The sequence below is a fragment of the Solanum dulcamara genome, chromosome 7, assembly GCF_947179165.1.
Source record: "Solanum dulcamara chromosome 7, daSolDulc1.2, whole genome shotgun sequence".
Lineage (NCBI taxonomy): Eukaryota > Viridiplantae > Streptophyta > Magnoliopsida > Solanales > Solanaceae > Solanum > Solanum dulcamara.
In genome coordinates, this window is record NC_077243.1 from 79,165,310 (window position 1) to 79,184,743 (window position 19,434).

Below are 19,434 nucleotides of genomic sequence, written 5' to 3' on the forward strand. Positions count from 1 at the left end.
CATCGGTCATTGAAGTAAAGCAGTACAGACAGATTAGCCATGTTTTTCTCCTGCATATTTTTTTGTTGAATTAGAAGAGAATTAGAGAATTAGACACGAATAATTAAACTTGAATAATAAATGTATTACACACACATTAAACTTGAATTAGAAGAGAATTAGATACGAATAAAACTTGTACTAATGAAACCAGCCTTCAATGATCTATAGGCTACATAAATGAATTAAACTTGAACAACAAAGGTATTACACACACATTAAACTTGAATTAGAAGAGAATTAGACACAAATGAAACATGTAGCTAACAAAATCAACCTTCAGTGATCTGTAGGCCACAAAAATAAATTAAACTTGAACAACAAACGTATTACATACACATTAAACTTGAATTAGAAGAGAATTAGACATGAATGAAATTTGTATCTAATGAAACCAACCTTTAGTGATCTGTAGGCCACAAAAAATGAATTAAATTTGAACAAAAACTATATTACACACACATTAAACAATATTATTTATAATTAATTCTATCATTGACTCCCTCTTCTCTTGATTATCTTCCATGGTGAATGCTCCATTCATCCTTAAGCAAAGCTAGAGACATTATAACCATATAAAACTTAAATTGTCAAAGACAAAACATCAACATAGACAAACTATTGTCAAAATCCAAAATAAATCTTTGTATAGAAAACACATTTCTTCTATTAGGTTTTTTGGATGTGTATGTGGATCTGGAAAAACAATTAGCACAAAAAGTGCAATAACCAAAATTAATTGAAGAAACGACTTGCCAAAAGAACAAACATTAGAGAATAAAAGCAACAACACCAAATGAAATCGGAACATTAGAAAATGTGAAGTAGCAACTCACAGAGAAACAAACAGGGAAAGAAAAAGAAGACGTTTGCGAGTATTTAATTAATGTTTCCTTAGTTTAAAAGTTTATCTATACCAAAGTAACAAAGAACGAGTTCTAAGCTTGGTAGTTCATACCATGTTTAACTTTCATACTGAATCATAATCGAATACAAATCGTGTATCGCTAATGAATTAGGTATGCAATCTAATTCAAACCTTCAAACAATTAAACATCCAACCATTCAAACCTTTAAGTAATCACAGATCTATACTCAGAAATCACAATATTCTTCAACTGATTCAAATCTGCATTCACCTAAATTTTGCCCTTCTTCTGCAATAACCACCGAATACACATCACTTAATTCCAAAATTGGATTATTAATGTTGTAGGAAGTCATGGTTGAGAAGCTATGAAGGTAAGTATTGCCCTAATTTTGGAGAAAATTATGGGTGAGAAGATTGGAGAGAATATTGGTGTATCAAATTTGGAGAGAAACAAGGGAAGAGAAAATAGAGGGTGAGAGTTTTAGAAGAGTAAGTACTGTACTTGATTTAATTCAAATAATTTGCTATATATGGTTAAAATAATTATGTTGCTCTATGTGGTAAATATTTTTTGAATATTGTACATTTAGGTGATTTCCCCTTAAGGAAAAATTACTTGATTGAGTGTTTTTTAAAAATTAATTACAGATTTTAGCGATATTTTTTATTTATTACCATTTATAGCAATATATAGCAATATTATGATAAATCTACACTTGTATTAAAAGTGAATTATGCATACAATATAAATGTATTATAAGTGTTTTAAAATATATATTATGTTTGTGTAGTAAGAAACTAACATAATGTATTATAAGTTTATTAAAATATGTGATAAATGTATTATCCATCTATAAAACTTATATTATATATGTTTTATAAATAGTTTTCTGTAATATGTATTAAAACTGTATTATAAATGTATTATAAGTGTTCAATGAAATTATTTTTTTATTGCTATAAATGGTAAATATTTTCTTAATATTGTATATTTATGTAAGTTTTCCTATGTTAAAAACTTTAATTTTGTCATCTACTTTGGGAAGAAGTTTTGTCTTTATATTTAACCTTAAAATAGCTTTACCTTAAGAAATTTTCTAAATCATAATAAAAATTTAAGGGATATTTTTTTAATAATTTACACACGATTAAATTCCACCAATTTCAGACTCGAATCTTGTTAATAACAAGAGCAAAAATTCAACGACTTACTAATGACAAAGATATGAACCGGATATAAGGTATTAGAACGAATGTTAAAACTAAGCAATTTTTAATAGAGGGGGCAATTTTGGAGCCCCTTTATCCTATTTTTCGTGAGTAGAGATATTTACAGTATTTGTGTTTATACTTACATAGTATCTGGTATGTTGCCTACGTCACATTCCTTTATTATACAGTCTTTCTTTTGAACTTTGCATGAATGCGAAATGTCCGTGATTTGAAATGCCCTTTTGTGAAATAGGACGGCGAAAGTATGTAACACATACAATTTTCTAAAAACAGAGATTTATTTCATATATTATATTACAAATTACATAGCCTTTTCCCTTTGTGTATTACAAAAGTAACCACTTCCTCCTTCCATTATTACTAGTGTTTGCAATTGTGATCACTTTTTAAGTTCTAGAATTTTTGGACTTGAGAAAAGATCCACTTTTGGTTATCTCACGCAAAGGTTTGTCAGTAAATCTAATAATGTTGTAAACCCAACCACCAGCAATGGCCCCAAGTGTTGGGCTGACCAAATAAATCCATAGGCCTTTGTAATGACTTGACACTATTGCTGGACCCAAACTCCTTGCTGGATTCATTGATGCCCCCGATATCGGTCTGTTCCATCACAATTCACTAGTAAGAATTAACTTAAATAGCCGTTCGTCCAAACGCTTAAGTTAAAAAGAGTTGATTAATAAACAGTAATAATATATCCAATGTAATTTTAGAAGTGGAGAATTTAGGGAGGGTGGTGTGTATGCAACCTTACTTCTATCATGTGAAGGTAGAATAGAGAGACTGTAACCAATTTATCATCGACTCAAGTTTGGTGTAAATATCATGGACTTTTACTTGCGGAATTTGAAATTCACAACGACTATTTTTTAATTATAGAACAATTACCCTGTAAACATCACATTAAGCATAATTGTTGCCCCCACAGCAAGACCAGCAAGTTCTCCAATCTGCAAATCATAAACATAACAAAAGGTTTTAAAATATAGTTAACATATTTATGATAATTAATTGAAAAAAAAATAGATGTAATCGAGTTAATAAGTTTATTTAGTCCATTCATATTCTTATTGTTAGTAGATCGTCTCATATTTACTAATAATATTAGCATAACTTTGACATGAAATAAATGAATTTCACGTGTCTAATTCAATCTTAGAGAGAAAAGATTCAAATTAATCCTTCAACTTCCGACTATAATTTAAAATACCCTCATATAAGAGTTTCATTAGAGTTGAAGGCCCAAAAAAATAAAAAAGATTTTTAGTTTCCCAAAAGTTTAATGTATAATAAAATTGCTCGATTTTAAATACGATCAAAACAAATTTGACCATTTTCCCAAAAATCTAGGATCCCTCCGTTCTAATTAATTTATGTGACATATATATATATACATCTTTTTTCAGTATGTCTCAAAGAGAATGTCATATATTTTTATTCAGAAATAATTTATTTTTAAATTTTTAATTTTACTCTAATTAACGGGATAATTTCATAGCACAAAAATGTCTATGATTTTTTTTAGACAATAAATTTCAAAAATCATTTTCACTTCGATATATAAACTCAATGTTCATTCAAATATCATTACATAAATTGGGACGAAAAGAAGTATACGAAAAGATTACTTACAGCTCGATTATCGGTTGCGACGCCGGAGATAACAAACATGAGATAAAAAGTAATTATAAATTCAACGACAAAAGATTGAAAGTCGGTGCCGGACGGTAGGGTTCCGGCGAAGTGATCGTGTTTTCCGTTGAATATTAGTCGTAAAGTTCCACTTGCTAGGGTTGCTCCAAGAACTTGAGCTGCTACATAAGCTGGTACCTAGTTTTAAAAAATATATATAAAAAAAGGTTCTTGAAATTTATTCTAACTTAATTATAAATATCAACTATTAGGAATATGTTTTAATCGTGTGAGAAGGTATTTTTTTGTTTTGAGGTCTTTAGAGAAGTAAGCTTAGGGTCGTAGACAGACAATATTGATATCAACAATAATAGTATGATTCTCTATGTGTTTGAGTTTTGGGCTATTAGTGGGTCGTTGTCTTATGAGCAACTCACGCAAACAAACAAGAAAAACGATAAAATTCAAACAAACAAATAAATGAAGTGGGGGGGGGGGGGGGGAGGGACTGTAAAAGAAAGGTTTGTCTTTACAAATATTTATGATTTATTTGGATCATAATTTTAATTTTTGTTTATAGAAAATTGATTATTTTTAATTTGTGTCCAGTCAAAGTAACAACAACATTAATTCTACGGAGTTAAGTAAACATAGACATTATTCCTATCTTATGAAGATAGAGAGCGATGTTTCTGAAAACTATCTGTTCCAATAAAAGTGCATCACATAAATTGAACGAAATTAAAAGAGCAACATGTTTAGGATGCCACGAATATTATTATTTAAGATGGCAAAGTTTGAAAGATCTTCCTTTTATGTTTGTTAAAATTTATGTCCAGTTAAATTACGTCACATAAATTAAAATGGGGAAAATACCTGTTTCCAAGGGAACCTTTTGACAGTGGCAAAGGCAATAGTAACAGAAGGGTTAAAATGTGCACCAGAAATATGGCCAACAGAGTAAACCATGACCATCACAACAAGGCCCCAAGTAATGGCTATTCCTGGAAATGTTATCATCCCTTTATCTGCATTTACCACTACTGATCCACATCCAGCAAATATCAAGAAATATGTTCCTATCATTTCTGCTATTACCTGTATAATTTGATTAGTGTAATTTCATATATGAAGTCTGAAAGAATCATAGTTAATCAAATAATATACTCAATCAGTGTAATTCAACAAGTATTGTCTAGAAGAGTCATAATTAATCAAATAACATACTCAATCAGTGTAATTCAACAAATAGGATTTAGAAGAGTCATAATTTATTAAATAACATATCCGATCAGTATAATTCAACAAGTGGAGTCTGAAAGAGTCATAATTGATCAAAATAAGAAAAAGATATATACATAAGATATTCAGGATAGATATCATCTAGGATTGTAATAGAATGAATATGATTCCTTCTATGCTTACCATCATATCAAAAACTATAGCTAGCTAATACCAAAAGTACAACTTTATTTCTTAATTAATTAGTCCACTAAGCAAGCGCCATGTTCGATCATAATTCAGATGCAGTACAAAAAGTAAATACTGAAAGTCGTGATCAGGTGTAGGAAACCAAAAAGAAAGATTCTATATAGATGTTTTGTATAATTAATTTTAAAAATTAGAGAACCCCGAATTTCTTATAACTTTATGAATTTTTTTAAAAAAAATAAATTTTTATGAATTTTTAGATAAGATAATTACGCTTTTCGACTTATTATATATGAGATGGAGCAGACATAAATTTTAGATTCATGCATGTTTCACGATCATCATCTTTTCAAAAAGAATTTCTGCATATGCTTGTCCCGTAATAAATATTAATAAATAACAAGAATAGGGATTAAGAATACTCACCTTTTGAATAAAAGGAACACTAAGAAAACTCGAGGTTGAAGATGACTCCATCTGATTATCATGATCTTCTTTAATATTCAAACTAATTACACCGTGATTAATATTCCCATTAGCCCCTCCAGCATTAATCTGATGATCAGACATTGATAATATAAAAGTACTACTTAATTTAAGCTTTAATTAATTGTTCAAGAAAACAAAAGAGGGTATAATACTAAGGATGTAGTTGTGAAGAACAAGGCTTCTCCTATTTATATACAAAAAAATAGTTTGAAAAAGTTTATTAATAAGAATTAAAAAAAAAAAAAAAAAAAGTGGAAGGAAGAAGGGACAACTTTATTCATTTTCTGTTTTTTTGCCTTTTTTGTTTCTTTATGAGAGATCTATGCTTTGACAAAGATATGAAAAAATGATTAAAAAAAATAAAAATAAAAAAAGGGTCCCTTATGTTTCAATCTAAGGTATTGGGCTCAGTAATTTTTACCTATATTTTATATTTATATTAAAAAATTTATTAAATATATGAGAAATATTATTAGAAAATTTAGTAATGAAGTAATCATTTTTATCAAGTGAGAGTGAAGGAATCCGCTTAATTAAGTTTATGGAGGGTCTGATTTTCCTTGGGTACATATAAATAAATTTTCTTTTTTAATGTAACATTATTGAGGATTCATAAATTTCAAATCATTATTTTACCTAATATTTTGGGAATTAATTCAATGTGATCTTTTAAATATATTGTTGAATAATTTCAATAAATTCATATAAATAATTAACCATGCTTGATTTTCGGGTAAATAATAACTATGTCTGTTAGATTAGAGGAGAACTATGAAGAAGAATGAATCAAAAACACTAGAAAAGTTCCATCAAATTTTAAAACCTGCAATATAAAAAAAAAGTACTAAACGCAAAAAATAGGTCAGGAATATACCAAAAATAATATTTTCACCGTCTCATTTTAGTTGTCATGATTTTCTTTATGAGAGATTATATAAACTTTAACTAACATTTTAAGATATATTTTTTTTTATCATTTTGATATGAAAAAAAAATTGTAACTTAAAGTATTTTTCGTACAGTTTTTGAATATTTAATTTTTTAATAAAGTAATATAATTTAACTTTAAACTTAGTTAAATTGATTTTCGAAAAACGCAACATGACAACTAAATTGATACAAACTTAGTTAAATTGATTTCCGAAAAGCCCAATAATTCTTTATTTTTTCAATGAGTGGATATAACTGAAAAGTTTGTATCATTAACTAATTCATTAAACAGTAAATAAAGATGCAAAATCATATCTGATCCAACAAGGTTATGAATACATAGAAGAAAATTTTGTCACAAATCGTTAAGTGCCTACTATTCACTTGACAAATGGAAAGTTATTTTTTCATTTTTATCCTAAAGTTTGTAGTATTTTATATAATATAAATTAAGAAACAATTCTACAGATACAAAATCAGTATAATATGCTAGAATATTAATAAGAACTTGTGAGGTGTACATATGTGGCACTATTTGATTGGACATAGATTTTTATGAAAAAGAAAAAAAAAACTTTTCGAAAATTTGAGGTTACTTACACAATTTTTTTTGATATTTTATGTGACTGCAAATCATTTCAATAGAAAAAAATAAAATTTTAAAGTTATACGTATTATTTTTGGAAGATTTAAAAAATAATATCACATAAATTGAGAAAGAAGGCGTACTAATTTTAAAATTAACGATTTTTATTGAACTAGAGCAATTCATCGTGTATGCATAAGGTTATTTTATTATTATTATTTCTCGCTCAGTATCTGATACCCGTATTAAAACATGATTAAATCAGCTTAAAAAAATTATACAAACATTTTTTTATTTATATTTGTCTAGTAGATTTTTTTATTTTTTAAAAAGGTATAGGAGGATGACTTCTAAAATAACTGCAAATGTTGACACTTAGAAATTACTGCATATATTAATAATAATTAAGTATATTTGTTCTTGGGTATAAACGTTATTTGATGGCTGGTAATTTAATTGCTCTATTCTCATCTAATTTATTAATATTATTAATCAATAATTTATTTCTTTTAGCTTGTCAACTTTCCTTCCTAGAGAATATAGGATGGCTGAGGGCGACTTATGAAAAAGTTTAATAACAGTTTACCATTATTGTCGAAAACATTACGTACGTACCTGTCTTAGATTCGAATTTGGGTGTGACAAATATATATATATATATATATATATATATATATATATATATATGGGAGTGTATTTCCTTAAATAAATTTTACGTAATGCGAATTAGGACTTGTCTAGGTTTTAATATCTCTACTAGATCTCAATTAAAGATCTCGAGGTTCAATCGTTGAATATTGAAGAAAAAATATTGATAAGGAGCGATTCTCTAAATCTTTAATGAATCTTATAATATAATAATCCAAATTAATTAGATTCTGATATGAGTACCGGAGTTTAAATGAAAAACAAGAAAAGTGACATTTGGCTAGATAGATTCTATATTTCTAAAGAACACAATAAAAGATTTTTATGCATAGGAAATATACTAGAATCCTAGAACACTAAACATGTCCAAAACATATATATAATTAAAAAAAATAGAAAAAAAAATGAAGAGCAAACCTTGCATAGATGATAGTAAAATGGAGAGCTCATTTAATGGATAAAATGTTAAAAGTCACACTATTATTCTCTTAAATACATCTTCACTTGTTCTTTTTCATAGGAATTTCAAATTTTTATCATGATCCATGTTGATAAAACTTGTGTATTGGATCAAATTCCGTGAATTTATCAGGCGATGACACGTTGAGATTAAAGACAGATTAGATATGACTCAACAAATTAAAAATAATATAACGATTTCAACTAATCATGAGCTCATCCGTTGAAGTTGCTTCCATTTCGCGAAGGTCCAAACTTGTGATGATTAGTTCGTCTAGTTTCGGGGCTATGAAATTGGCAACATTTTAGTGACCGATCAAAATATAGGTCCAAAAGTATAATTCATTTCGAAGAATATGAAATCCTCTTCAACAGTTACATAGTTTTATATATAACGAAAATAACGTGCAAATATGTAAATATAAAGTCATTCTAAAATTATATCTATTTTTCATAAATAAGGATGTGGTACATTTTGTCTTTTAGCTTTTCTTTTTATGTCTCTTTTTGGGAATTTGAATAAGGTAGCAGGCCAATCGGCAACCATCACATTGGATTTAGGTATATAGTATATACCTTACTACTAAGTAGAAACAATATTCATATGGGAAAAAATCCACGTATATGAATTTTTCGCGATGTGAATTCGAATTAATCGAATTCATTTCACGAAATCAACTTTATCATTGCTCCAGCCTCCAACAATAGTAGGATCATGAATGTAAATATATTACATGTAAATTATATTCATTGATTAGAATTTTATATTTTTAATATATTTCAATTTGATGTAACAAAGTCATTTATTTATTTTCATTAGTTGAAGACGTCTAAAAGAACAAGCAATATACTTTGTATAAATCAAGTCAACAACTTTTGAGTAACTTCTCTTTTCAAAAAAACATTTCACATTTTTATAATATGTTTCCTCATTGTATGATCTCATAATTTTCTCATGATTGCATCATTTTATAGCCACATATAATATTTGAGTAATACCTTGAAATTAACACACAAATCTCATATCAATAAAACACGAAAAATATATTGCACGCATAAGAAAGGAAATCTTAAATTCTAATGATCGATGCGTTTTAAAAACTATACATGCATAGACCAAAGTAGGTATATCACTAGAGGGCTGAATTGTTCGTACGTATCGTAGGAAAACTTCACATTTTTCGAATGATGGTTATGAGATAAACCTTAACGAGTACGCTGACCCTAAGGTTTAATATATATGAAATTAAAAGAAAGTTGGTGATACTTCAAGTCGTATAAATTAAAATTCAAAGCAAACAATATCATCAACGAGTTAAATGGCAACATGCTTCAACTATAATATTTTCATATAAAGAAAATCAAACAGAAGCTTCCAAGAAAATGAAATTTAATTCTTCATTTTTTTTTACAAAATTAATTAATTAATACAAAGCTACACAATATGAGTGAAAAAATTCAACAACCCACAAAAAATTGCATGATTAGTGCCATGCATAAACAACTTTTTAACCCGCATGCATTAACCCCACTAATACATCCCACTATTTATCATCTCAAATTAAAAGTCTCCAAAAATGCTCTTATATTGACTTCTTGTGTAAAAAAAAAATCATCTTAACTAACACATCTGTTTTTGCTCTTATCTGGTATCTGATATTCGTATTGAAATTCGTTTAATTTAGACCTGTAGAGCGTAAGGCCTATTTAGGGAGAATCGCTCTCTAACGTACTTTTTTTCTCCTACTCAAGTCGAGGGTCAGACCTACTGAGACCTTTTTGCTTAAAGGTGGAGGGATATTATTTATTCCACCCAGGGGCGGATCAAGAGGGGTGTTAGGGTGTTCACCCGAACTCCCTCCATAAAAATTACACAATATATATAAGGTATTTTTTATTTCCTATATATATATATATATATATATATATATATATATATATATATATATATGTATAGATAGATAGATAGATTTTGAATCACTTGAACACAAGACTAAAAATTAACTTAGTAATATAGGCATTCAAAATTCATCTTGAGATTTCAAGTTCAAACTCTACATGAAATACCTTCTTATTTTTCAAACCTCTAAATAAAAAATTTGAATCCGTCACTGATCCCACCACAATCTTTGTTGGTATCATAACTAACAGTCTAACACATGATATTTCAACTATGCAACTTTATGTTATATATCCAAAGTCCAAATTTGATACCACCACTTTATTTTTGGAATCTTACTTTGTTGAACCAAGTGTTCACACAGACTTCTTGTGAATGAATTAGAAAAAGTAGCTATAAAATATTGTATTTAGTCATTTGCCCCATGATTCATGGAATTTGTTAGTTGATTTATCTTTATTGAAATGGCAGGCAATGACCCTTGTGATGTACACTTCACTTTTTTTATTTTTCTTACTTCTCATCACAAGGAAATTATTAGTCTGTTTTATCTTGTTTTTTTCAAAAGACATATATGCCCTGTGACTTTAATTAAACGCGTCATTGGGGTCTAAAATTTGCTTTTATTACATACATAACATTTCTCTCGTATTAGGCTGATGTGTGAAATTTATCTGAATGTGTTATATATACTTTCTTTAGGGACTTAGGCAGCTCAATTTCAAAGGTTAGGCGCGATGGCAATTCATGCAGATTGACTCGTTAAGTGAAGTTCAAAAGAAGCTGAATCAAGATTCAATGGTTCGCCTATCGGCTAATAAATTAGAAATGACGAAAATACTCATCTTGTGCTTGACTCTATCTATAAGACAGGTGTGTGCAGTCACTTAGTGAAGAGACAAGACCGGAGAGAGAAGATCTCGAATAGGAGTCAGAGGGAATCTCTGGCGGATCTTTTCTAAGCCATTACCCATCCTATACACTCTTAAGTAAGTACACATGCTGCATGTTATCACTATGCAATCCCATCTCCAATTGAGATCACTCACCGATCTCATCTACTTGAAAATTCGTCCAGCCTTTATAAATTGGTTAATCGGTAAAGATAGATGTACTTGATGCCCCGTCCGCTCCATCACTGCATTTCAAGGCAAGCTCCTACTAAATCCCACTATTCCTGATATTCCTACTAGATTTGAGCAACTGCAGGTCAAGGGCTCCTTCTCCCTCCCCTTCTTCAAACTCCGATTCATATTTTACTACTTACTTTGTTTGATTCAAAAGGCGAACAGCCCCCTCAACTAGTTGTATGGGTGGGGTGCTTGTGGACGGAGCGGCATACCGAGAAAAAAAAGTAAGAAATAGGAACGAAGAAGAAACTTTAGGACAGCTTTTCCCAACGACAAAGGAATTTACGAGCGGGGCATTTTCGGGGACTAGCCCGCTTCCCATTACTCAATAGGGCAATTCCTCACACATAATTAAGGGAGTCATTGAGCATTTGATTTCCCTTAATGGAATTGAGGGTGGATCGAAATTTTTTAATGGAAAGAAGCTTGAAAGAGAGAACCAGGAATGAACCACGAATAAGTTGGAGATGAAGGTGATGAGTGGGGATCCTTTAAGGCGGGGGCACAGGGGTTCAATCCCCGTCATTCGCTCATCAATAAATGGCCCGTTTGTTTCGGAGACACAAGACAAACCCGTCGATACCTACCTATAAAGTCAAATTCCAATAAAAAGTATCAGTGATAGCGACTTTCTAGGTTCCCGATCATTAGAAACAATCTTCACTGGCACAAGGATCTTCTCACAGCAACCTCCACTACGATAGAAACAGTCAATCACTCGATAAGATTGAATTATTAAGGGCTCATATAGCCCATTAGAATGAGTTTTCTTGTCTGAATGTGGATGACACACTAATGAATCGTTAAATATTGTTTTATCCAGAGTGTGGTTGGTGTCACCTCCCGTGCGCTAGTTGTGCCTTTGTCGGATGTTTATTCGCCCACTCCTTTCAACAGGTAGTCTCAGGATCGGATACTCATGCACATCTATGTGTTGGCTTGGTCAATAAAAGATCTTTAAGCGAAATTAAACTCCTTTCGTCCATGAAGTACTTGTATGCCATTGGTCATTGAGGAATACTTAGGCTTAGAGGCAATCCCTTTTAGGGGCCAAATACCTCTGATCTCTACCGTAGGTGCCAAAGATTATCGAACGCATAGCAGCATCACATTGAGAATTGACTCGTCGGATTAACCACTTAGACGAAGAGTTCGCACTTCAAGTGAAAATTTTTTAGACTAGTCCCACTAAGGGCGAGAACTCACTCTCCTGCACTAGTTAATTAGATGTCATCCAAGTCGCCACCAATCATGAATCATGATGGGGATTGGTCATCTTCTAGCTTACTCTGCATTAGGGTGTACATGGATCGGGTTGATTTGAATTTTTTACAAACCAAACCAAACCATTTGTGTCGGGTTATTAAATCTATAAACCAAACCAATAAAGTCGGATTTTTCGATATCAATTTTTTTTCAGATTTTTTGAATTTTTTCGAATTTTTCAGGTTTTTTCAGGTTTCTCATAGTATCTAATAAAAAGCACAGAGCAATGCTTCTTAAAAAAAAATTTAGTACAAAATATCAACATATAAGATGGAGGCAGAACACTGTTTGAAGTATTAACTTTATAATATAACTTTATAAGATAGGGTTTTTTTGTATATTATTTAGATGAGTTTCTCAAGTCCAAATCTAAATGTAAGAAAGAAAAAAATTATGAAAAAAAATTAAAAAATATTTATAAATTACATTTTAATAAATATTTTTATGTATAACATAATTTAAAAATAGTATATCTATAATCAGATCGGTTTGAATTCGGTTTGACTTTTTTTTAGTTAAAACCAAACCAACCCTATAATGGTTGAGTTTTTTTTCAAACACCAAACCAAGTCAAACCAAACTACTAGTCAGATTTTTTTTCCGGTTTTGTTCGATTTGTCGGTTTGCCCTGTACAACCCTACTCTGCATCCTCGCTGAAGTTGTCCATTATCATCACAAAGATATGGGATTCACCTATATTCAATAGAGGTTTATGCGATATTTGCTTAAACTCAGCATTATATTAAACCCCGATGTTTATTCATATCGTTACCTAAAATTATAGGTAGAGTGACTTGATAGGTACTAACAACCAAACCCACTAGTTATATTATCCCCTTTGGACTTGAACTCATACTAGTTTAACGTGTCACTAATGTCATCCAAGGCCACATTTAAGATTTAAAATATTTGATTATTAAGATGATATCTTTCAATCTAAGCATTGAATAATTCAAGCTATATGTTTTTTTAGTATCATAGTGAAGTTTATTTATTGTTATCTACACACTACTAAGAAATATAGAACTTTAATAACATGATAATTAAATATTTTATCAACAAAATATCAGAGAAAATCTCAATTTATATGGTGTCATACATAAAAGTTGTTTGATTCCTCCAAAAGGTAGCAACAGAGGCAATTAGCGACGATGGCAATCGTGAAGGTAGTTGATGGTGGTGGTAATATGGATAACGGTGATAGAAGTGGTATGTGATAATTATATACATCAACCTCAATTAGAAAACGTCTAGATTGATAAACTATAAAAATTATTCTAACATAAGCAAATTGTAAATAAACAATAAGATGGAGAAAAACACTATTTCTCTCATAGACACCAAAAAACACTTGGTTTAAGTCAACTCCTACATACTATATCATGTGAACAATTACAAAAGATAGCTACAAAAAGGAACTCAAATCTTGAAATGGGAAAAATTAAAAAGAATGTAAAAAAAATTGGGGTAGTACTACAAATACAAGGAAGGTTGTTCATGGGAAAATGTGCCAAAAAAAACCTCCACATAAGGTAATATTTCAATCTACAAGAAAATGTAATATTTGTTTCTACTGTGCATTTTAAACTGGGTTTACTAACCAAAACGTCTTCACATTCAGAAGTGATCAACATATATAATAAGTTAAACTTCAAATTTGCACAAAGATATATTTATGATCAAATCAATGAACAACTAGATTTCTCTTGTACTTCTCTATCTGCAAAATCAGCAAAAGAAATAAGAATCAGACTCGAGTGTGTGACCTAGTGGTCAATGATGACGGAGGAGAATAGGTCTCAAGTTCAAATTCCAACAGAACCAAAAAACACTAGGTGATTTCTTTCTATTTGTCCAAGCCTTGGTGGACGGAGTAACAAGTATACCTATGCTTAGTGGGACGTAGAAGGTACCCACTGAAATTAGTCGAGGTGCGCGCAAGCTAGCCTAGACATCACCACTGTAAACCAACTTTGCCTTGTGGATGGCATAAGTTGTGTTGCAAACATATTTATAACAAAACTTGGTAATAAGAAGAGGTTACCTAGTGCTAGAGTTGCCAAGTGTAAGCTCGAGATCATCAGTCGCGCACTCCTCATGGATTCTTTCACCTTCCCATGGCTTCACTAATCCCATCATATGGCTGCCAAATGCAAACTCTGCTGAAATAGCATCTGACATTGGTACATCAGCTGTTTGGTCGATACCTGACGCAATTGCAGGAGAACATGCCCCGCTTTGCCCTGGTGTCCACATCCGAGACCCTCCATTTGATATTGGCTCCTTGAATCCGAATGGATTTGGTGAGACGAGGCTAAATGTAGGAGATGAAGGTCCGTCTTGCGGAGTTTGAACACCAGAAAGCCAACCTGAATCTGGTGGTGTTTGACGACCAGGACTGGCTGGGGTAGAGGATGGTAAGAAGGCATAGTGTTGTTGTGCCCACGTATTTGCCATGGGATCATCACTCATTCTAGGAGTACGAGCTGTGGGAGAGCTCAAAGGTGGAGTAACAGGCGCACTTATAGAGCTCCCAGGAATGTACAAATGGTGGGGAAATCTGGATGATGAAGGTGATGATCCGGATGAGAGATTCTTCAGCCAAGGAATTAGTGCGTTAGGATCATGATTATTTTGGACATTTGCAACATAATTGGATGAGACTGGGCTAGGGAAAGATGATGAAGCAGGACTTGGATTATACGAAACACCTGGACTCGGTTGGTAAGAAGAGCAGGGGCTTACAGATGCTGAATAACCTATAATATCCGCATGTCCTACTGGCTTGCATCCCTGGAAAATAGAGAATCGATAAGCATATACAAAAATGAATAATCACAAAAAGAATAGAGAATAAACCTGCCACCAGAACTATGCAATTATGGCAGAACAAAACGTCATATTCATAAGGTGTTGCACATTGATGACTACTATCTGATAAACAATGAGCCAAGTTCATCAATTTTTAATTTTCTCACCATTCTTCAACGTCAAACATTTAAGTTTTAGATGCAGCATAAATGATCTTTGAGCCAACGGTCTATCGGAAACAACCACTCTACCCTACCTACTACCCTCCCCAGATCCCACTTGTGGGATTACAATGGATTTGGTGGTGTTGTATGCAAAGATAGCATTTTATTGCCAAGCAATCAGGCAGACCTAAATGCCTGATGATCTTCCAAGTCATTGATTAAAATATCAACTCAAACAAAAGCCACCAAGAATGAACACTAATTTTGCACACCGCTTGTACCTTGACCGCATTGTTCTATAATATACCTGTCACCAAGAGACACCACTTGAAAAATAGAAATATCATGTACTTATCCAGTCACTGATACTAACGGTTGATCAGGATCACAGTACGAAATAGGAAATGAAGGGAGATCAAACCTCAGTGAATTGGAAAACCATTTGCATGGATTAACCAAAATATTAGTGACCAAATAGTCACTGGTAGGACCTCATATCTTTAATGTATATTGTATTGCCTCTTCATTCACCTATATGTAAAAATGAAATCTGAAATTCATCTTCAGTGTATTTCAAGAAAAATCACCTTCAGTTTTATAAGAATGGATTTAAGCTCAGCAATAAGTTTGCTTCTCTATTCTTTTAAAAAAAATTAACTCTTTTTCACTGAGAAGATTGTTTTCCAGTAAATCACCTAAATAAGCTGATGACAAGGGTCAAAGTACTTAATCGTATGGCCTTTCTAGCTGCGATTCAAATTGATTGAAACTTTCTCAATCATGTATGCAACACTTGTACGAAGGTGCATTCATAAAGGATTGGAATTCTTATTCTTATTTGAATCTTCTAAAGAATACAACTCTACCATATTCTCGGACCCTCTGCCGAGCTCTACCCTTCCCACATTTCCTTGTGTTTTGAAGAAGAAGGTAGAAAAGTTGTTTTCCGATAGATCATCAGCTGGCTGGGACACCACCTCCATTAAAAATATTAGTGGTCATCTTTAGCACTCCAGTGGTGACTGTTATCCACCTTCCAATCTTTAGATTTAGGCTCCAAATGCATCACCACAAATTTGAACTCTTTTTGCCATCAAATGGCCACTAAAATTTTCATCCACAATAATTATGAATTATTGGTCCCCCCCCCCCCCTCCCCCCCCCCCCCCCCACAAATGATTGACCAAAGACTCAGTATAATGATAATGACAGACAAATCCCTACATATTCATGATATAAAAGTACCAACTTACCCAAAAAGAATTGGACATAACCCACACCCTAAAGGGGCAAAGAATGATGGCACTATCAATAGTGTCAACACCATGATTATAAATTTATAGTCTGAGACCCATAAACAGTTCTCCTCGCATCCAATCCAAAATTAATTTCCCCACACGCTTTACAGCCTCAACAATTAATTGCTCCATTTTTTTCTCTTTTTTGTGAAACAGAATCCAAAGATTTGATATCTACTTTACTCTTATATTATAATCACACATTATAAACTTTATAAAGTATAATAAATGAAACCCAACATTCAAGAACATCTTAGGCCCACAAATTTGATAACCAATCCACACCACCGCAAAACAAACTATTGAATCACATGCTTGACTTTAGATTGGCAATGAATATTACCCTGGGAATCTCGGTAAAATACAATAACCAAATTGAATACACAGAAGATACTAATTTAAGTTATATCTACGGATATGCAGATTCAAGATTTGAATTTAATGAGTTCTCATTTCTAGGGCAGCAAGTCAGAAAGCTTAAAGTTCTAGTAATTGGATTCTAAAAAAAATTACAGCTTTCTAAATTTGGAAATCATTCAACTTAAACTTATATCATTGTAGTACCCTTAATGAGAAGTTTTTAAAATAACATAAATGTTACGAAGACTACACATTTCAAAAATTTTATAGCCAGCAAATGGTATGCGATGTTTTCAATCACAAGTTCCAAAAAAATTCTCCCTTTTTCTTAAATTCGGTATGTATTCAAATTTTGCCACATAAATTGAAAAGGGAAGAGTAATAAGTTATTAACTACTATAATACTCCTATAATTTTCAAAGCTATTAATGAACATTTAATATGAAAATTTACCTGTAATTAGCTTATTTTGTTTGCATTTTTACATCCAGTAAATTCAGGACTCGTTTGACCATAAAAATTATTCATTTGTTTGGACGTGAAATTCGAAATTCAACTCGAAGTATGACCTATTTTTCTTGACTTTTCAACTCCATCTCCATGAATTCCGGAAAAAAAAGTGAAAAATATTCGAAATCTATGGCCAAATGCCTTTGAATCAACAAGAACTTAACAAAATGACTGCGTTGACCTTCTATAACAAAGCAAAAGTATAGATAAAGTGAGGAAATACAAGTATTCAGCAAGGGCAAGCTCGTCCAAATCGAGCATTTTGTTGAAATATTCAAACTTTCCAGAAAATCTCAGACTATATATGAATTTCATGTTCCGATCGAGGGGAAAAAACGAAAATTAGCTCAATCCGAATCGATTAATCATCTCATTTTCGCTATCTGAATGGGAAAAAAAATCAGTATAAATAGCTTCGATTCGGAGTTTACCTTTTTGTAAGTAGTTCCATCTTCTTCAACGATCCAACCAGCTTCTTTACACAGAGCTTTCAACACCTCGTTGTTATCACAGTGTTTCGGGAGCTTATAGTTACCGTACATTCTAAGTCCGGCGAAGATCTTCGCGGCGATCGCTCTTCGCCGTCGTTCTCTCCGTTTGTTGTTTTCTCTTTCCTTCCATGTCGGTAACCTCGTGCCGGATGTCATTCAGGAGGCCGGAATCGGTGCTGTTAACCGGGATCGAACCGGATTAAAAAACGGTTCGAGTGTGAAACCGGTTTGGTTCTGGATCGGCTTGAAGTTGAAAATTTGTTAGATGGGAAGAAGAGGAGGGAGAAGTAAATATGTGAATGGTGAGTTGAATATTGCCACTAAATGATGAAAATATTACGAAGATTACCACTTAGGTTTTGTTTGGTACAAACAAAGTTAATTCAATATTCAAGATTATAATCCGTAAGGTAGAATCATAACTTTTAATTTATCAGTTCTGAATTATAGCTATTTTTTTTAATTGAATTTTGGATAGATCATTTTTATAAGAGCTATGAGGTTTGAGTCAAATTTATTGAATTTTGTGGAATTTGTAAGTATCAATCACTGCCCCCTCATGATAATAATAATAATAATAATTATTATTATTATATAAGTAGAATTTGAAAAGAGTTGGATATATTAGTACGATGAAAAATGAGTCTTGCAACGAGATGTAGACATTCCCTATATTGTGATCCTATTGTTGTGAGGTAAATGAATTATTTTTGATGGACACGGTTTAAAACAAAAGTTATTGAAGTAGTATTAATTGGAAAAAAAACAATAAAACAATAAATTATATGGCAAATAAGCAACACATAAGCACATGCACATCAAAAATAAGAAACTACACTATTACTAAATGTTACTACTAACAAGGAAGAGAGGAGACTATATCAAGTCACTTACCTCTCCCGCCGAAAGTGAAATAATACTCATCAACCTGTTAACGTTTCTCAACTTTTTAAACTTTTTTTTATATATAGGTTCATGTCTTCAATAAAGTTTGAATTGTGGCATGTCTTATATCATTATTACCTTCCTTCAGTTTTTCTTTGGCCTACATTTACCTCTTATAATTGTTTTCATAATCAATCTCTCACACTTCCTCATTAACACATATGCACATTTTTTCTTCACATGTTCAAATCATTTTTGCGTCGTTTCTCTTATATGTGGTAGACAATCTCATAACCTCTA

General features: G+C 31.6%; 2 protein-coding genes across 3 annotated transcripts; both read right to left on the minus strand.

Annotated features, from left to right (window-relative positions):
* Positions 1–2,398: 2,398 nt before the first annotated feature.
* Positions 2,399–5,848, minus strand: LOC129895205 (aquaporin NIP1-1-like). Its single transcript, XM_055970886.1, has 5 exons — positions 5,633–5,848; positions 4,652–4,873; positions 3,776–3,973; positions 3,032–3,093; positions 2,399–2,743 (listed from the first exon to the last, which is right to left on the minus strand). Exons 1-5 carry the CDS (start codon positions 5,774–5,776, stop codon positions 2,530–2,532), a joined length of 840 nt encoding a protein of 279 aa, XP_055826861.1. The 5' UTR covers positions 5,777–5,848; the 3' UTR covers positions 2,399–2,529.
* Positions 5,849–13,927: 8,079 nt separating this feature from the next.
* LOC129896134 (BES1/BZR1 homolog protein 4-like) lies at positions 13,928–18,535 on the minus strand. 2 transcript variants are annotated; one of them, XM_055971967.1, is made up of 3 exons: positions 18,190–18,535; positions 14,660–15,408; positions 13,928–14,335 (listed from the first exon to the last, which is right to left on the minus strand). In XM_055971967.1, exons 1-3 carry the CDS (start codon positions 18,403–18,405, stop codon positions 14,332–14,334), a joined length of 969 nt encoding a protein of 322 aa, XP_055827942.1. In that variant the 5' UTR covers positions 18,406–18,535; the 3' UTR covers positions 13,928–14,331. The 2 variants fall into 2 exon arrangements, with proteins under 2 accessions (XP_055827942.1, XP_055827943.1); XM_055971968.1 differs by lacking the exon at positions 13,928–14,335 and having other exon boundaries at positions 14,342–15,408.
* Positions 18,536–19,434: the final 899 nt, after the last annotated feature.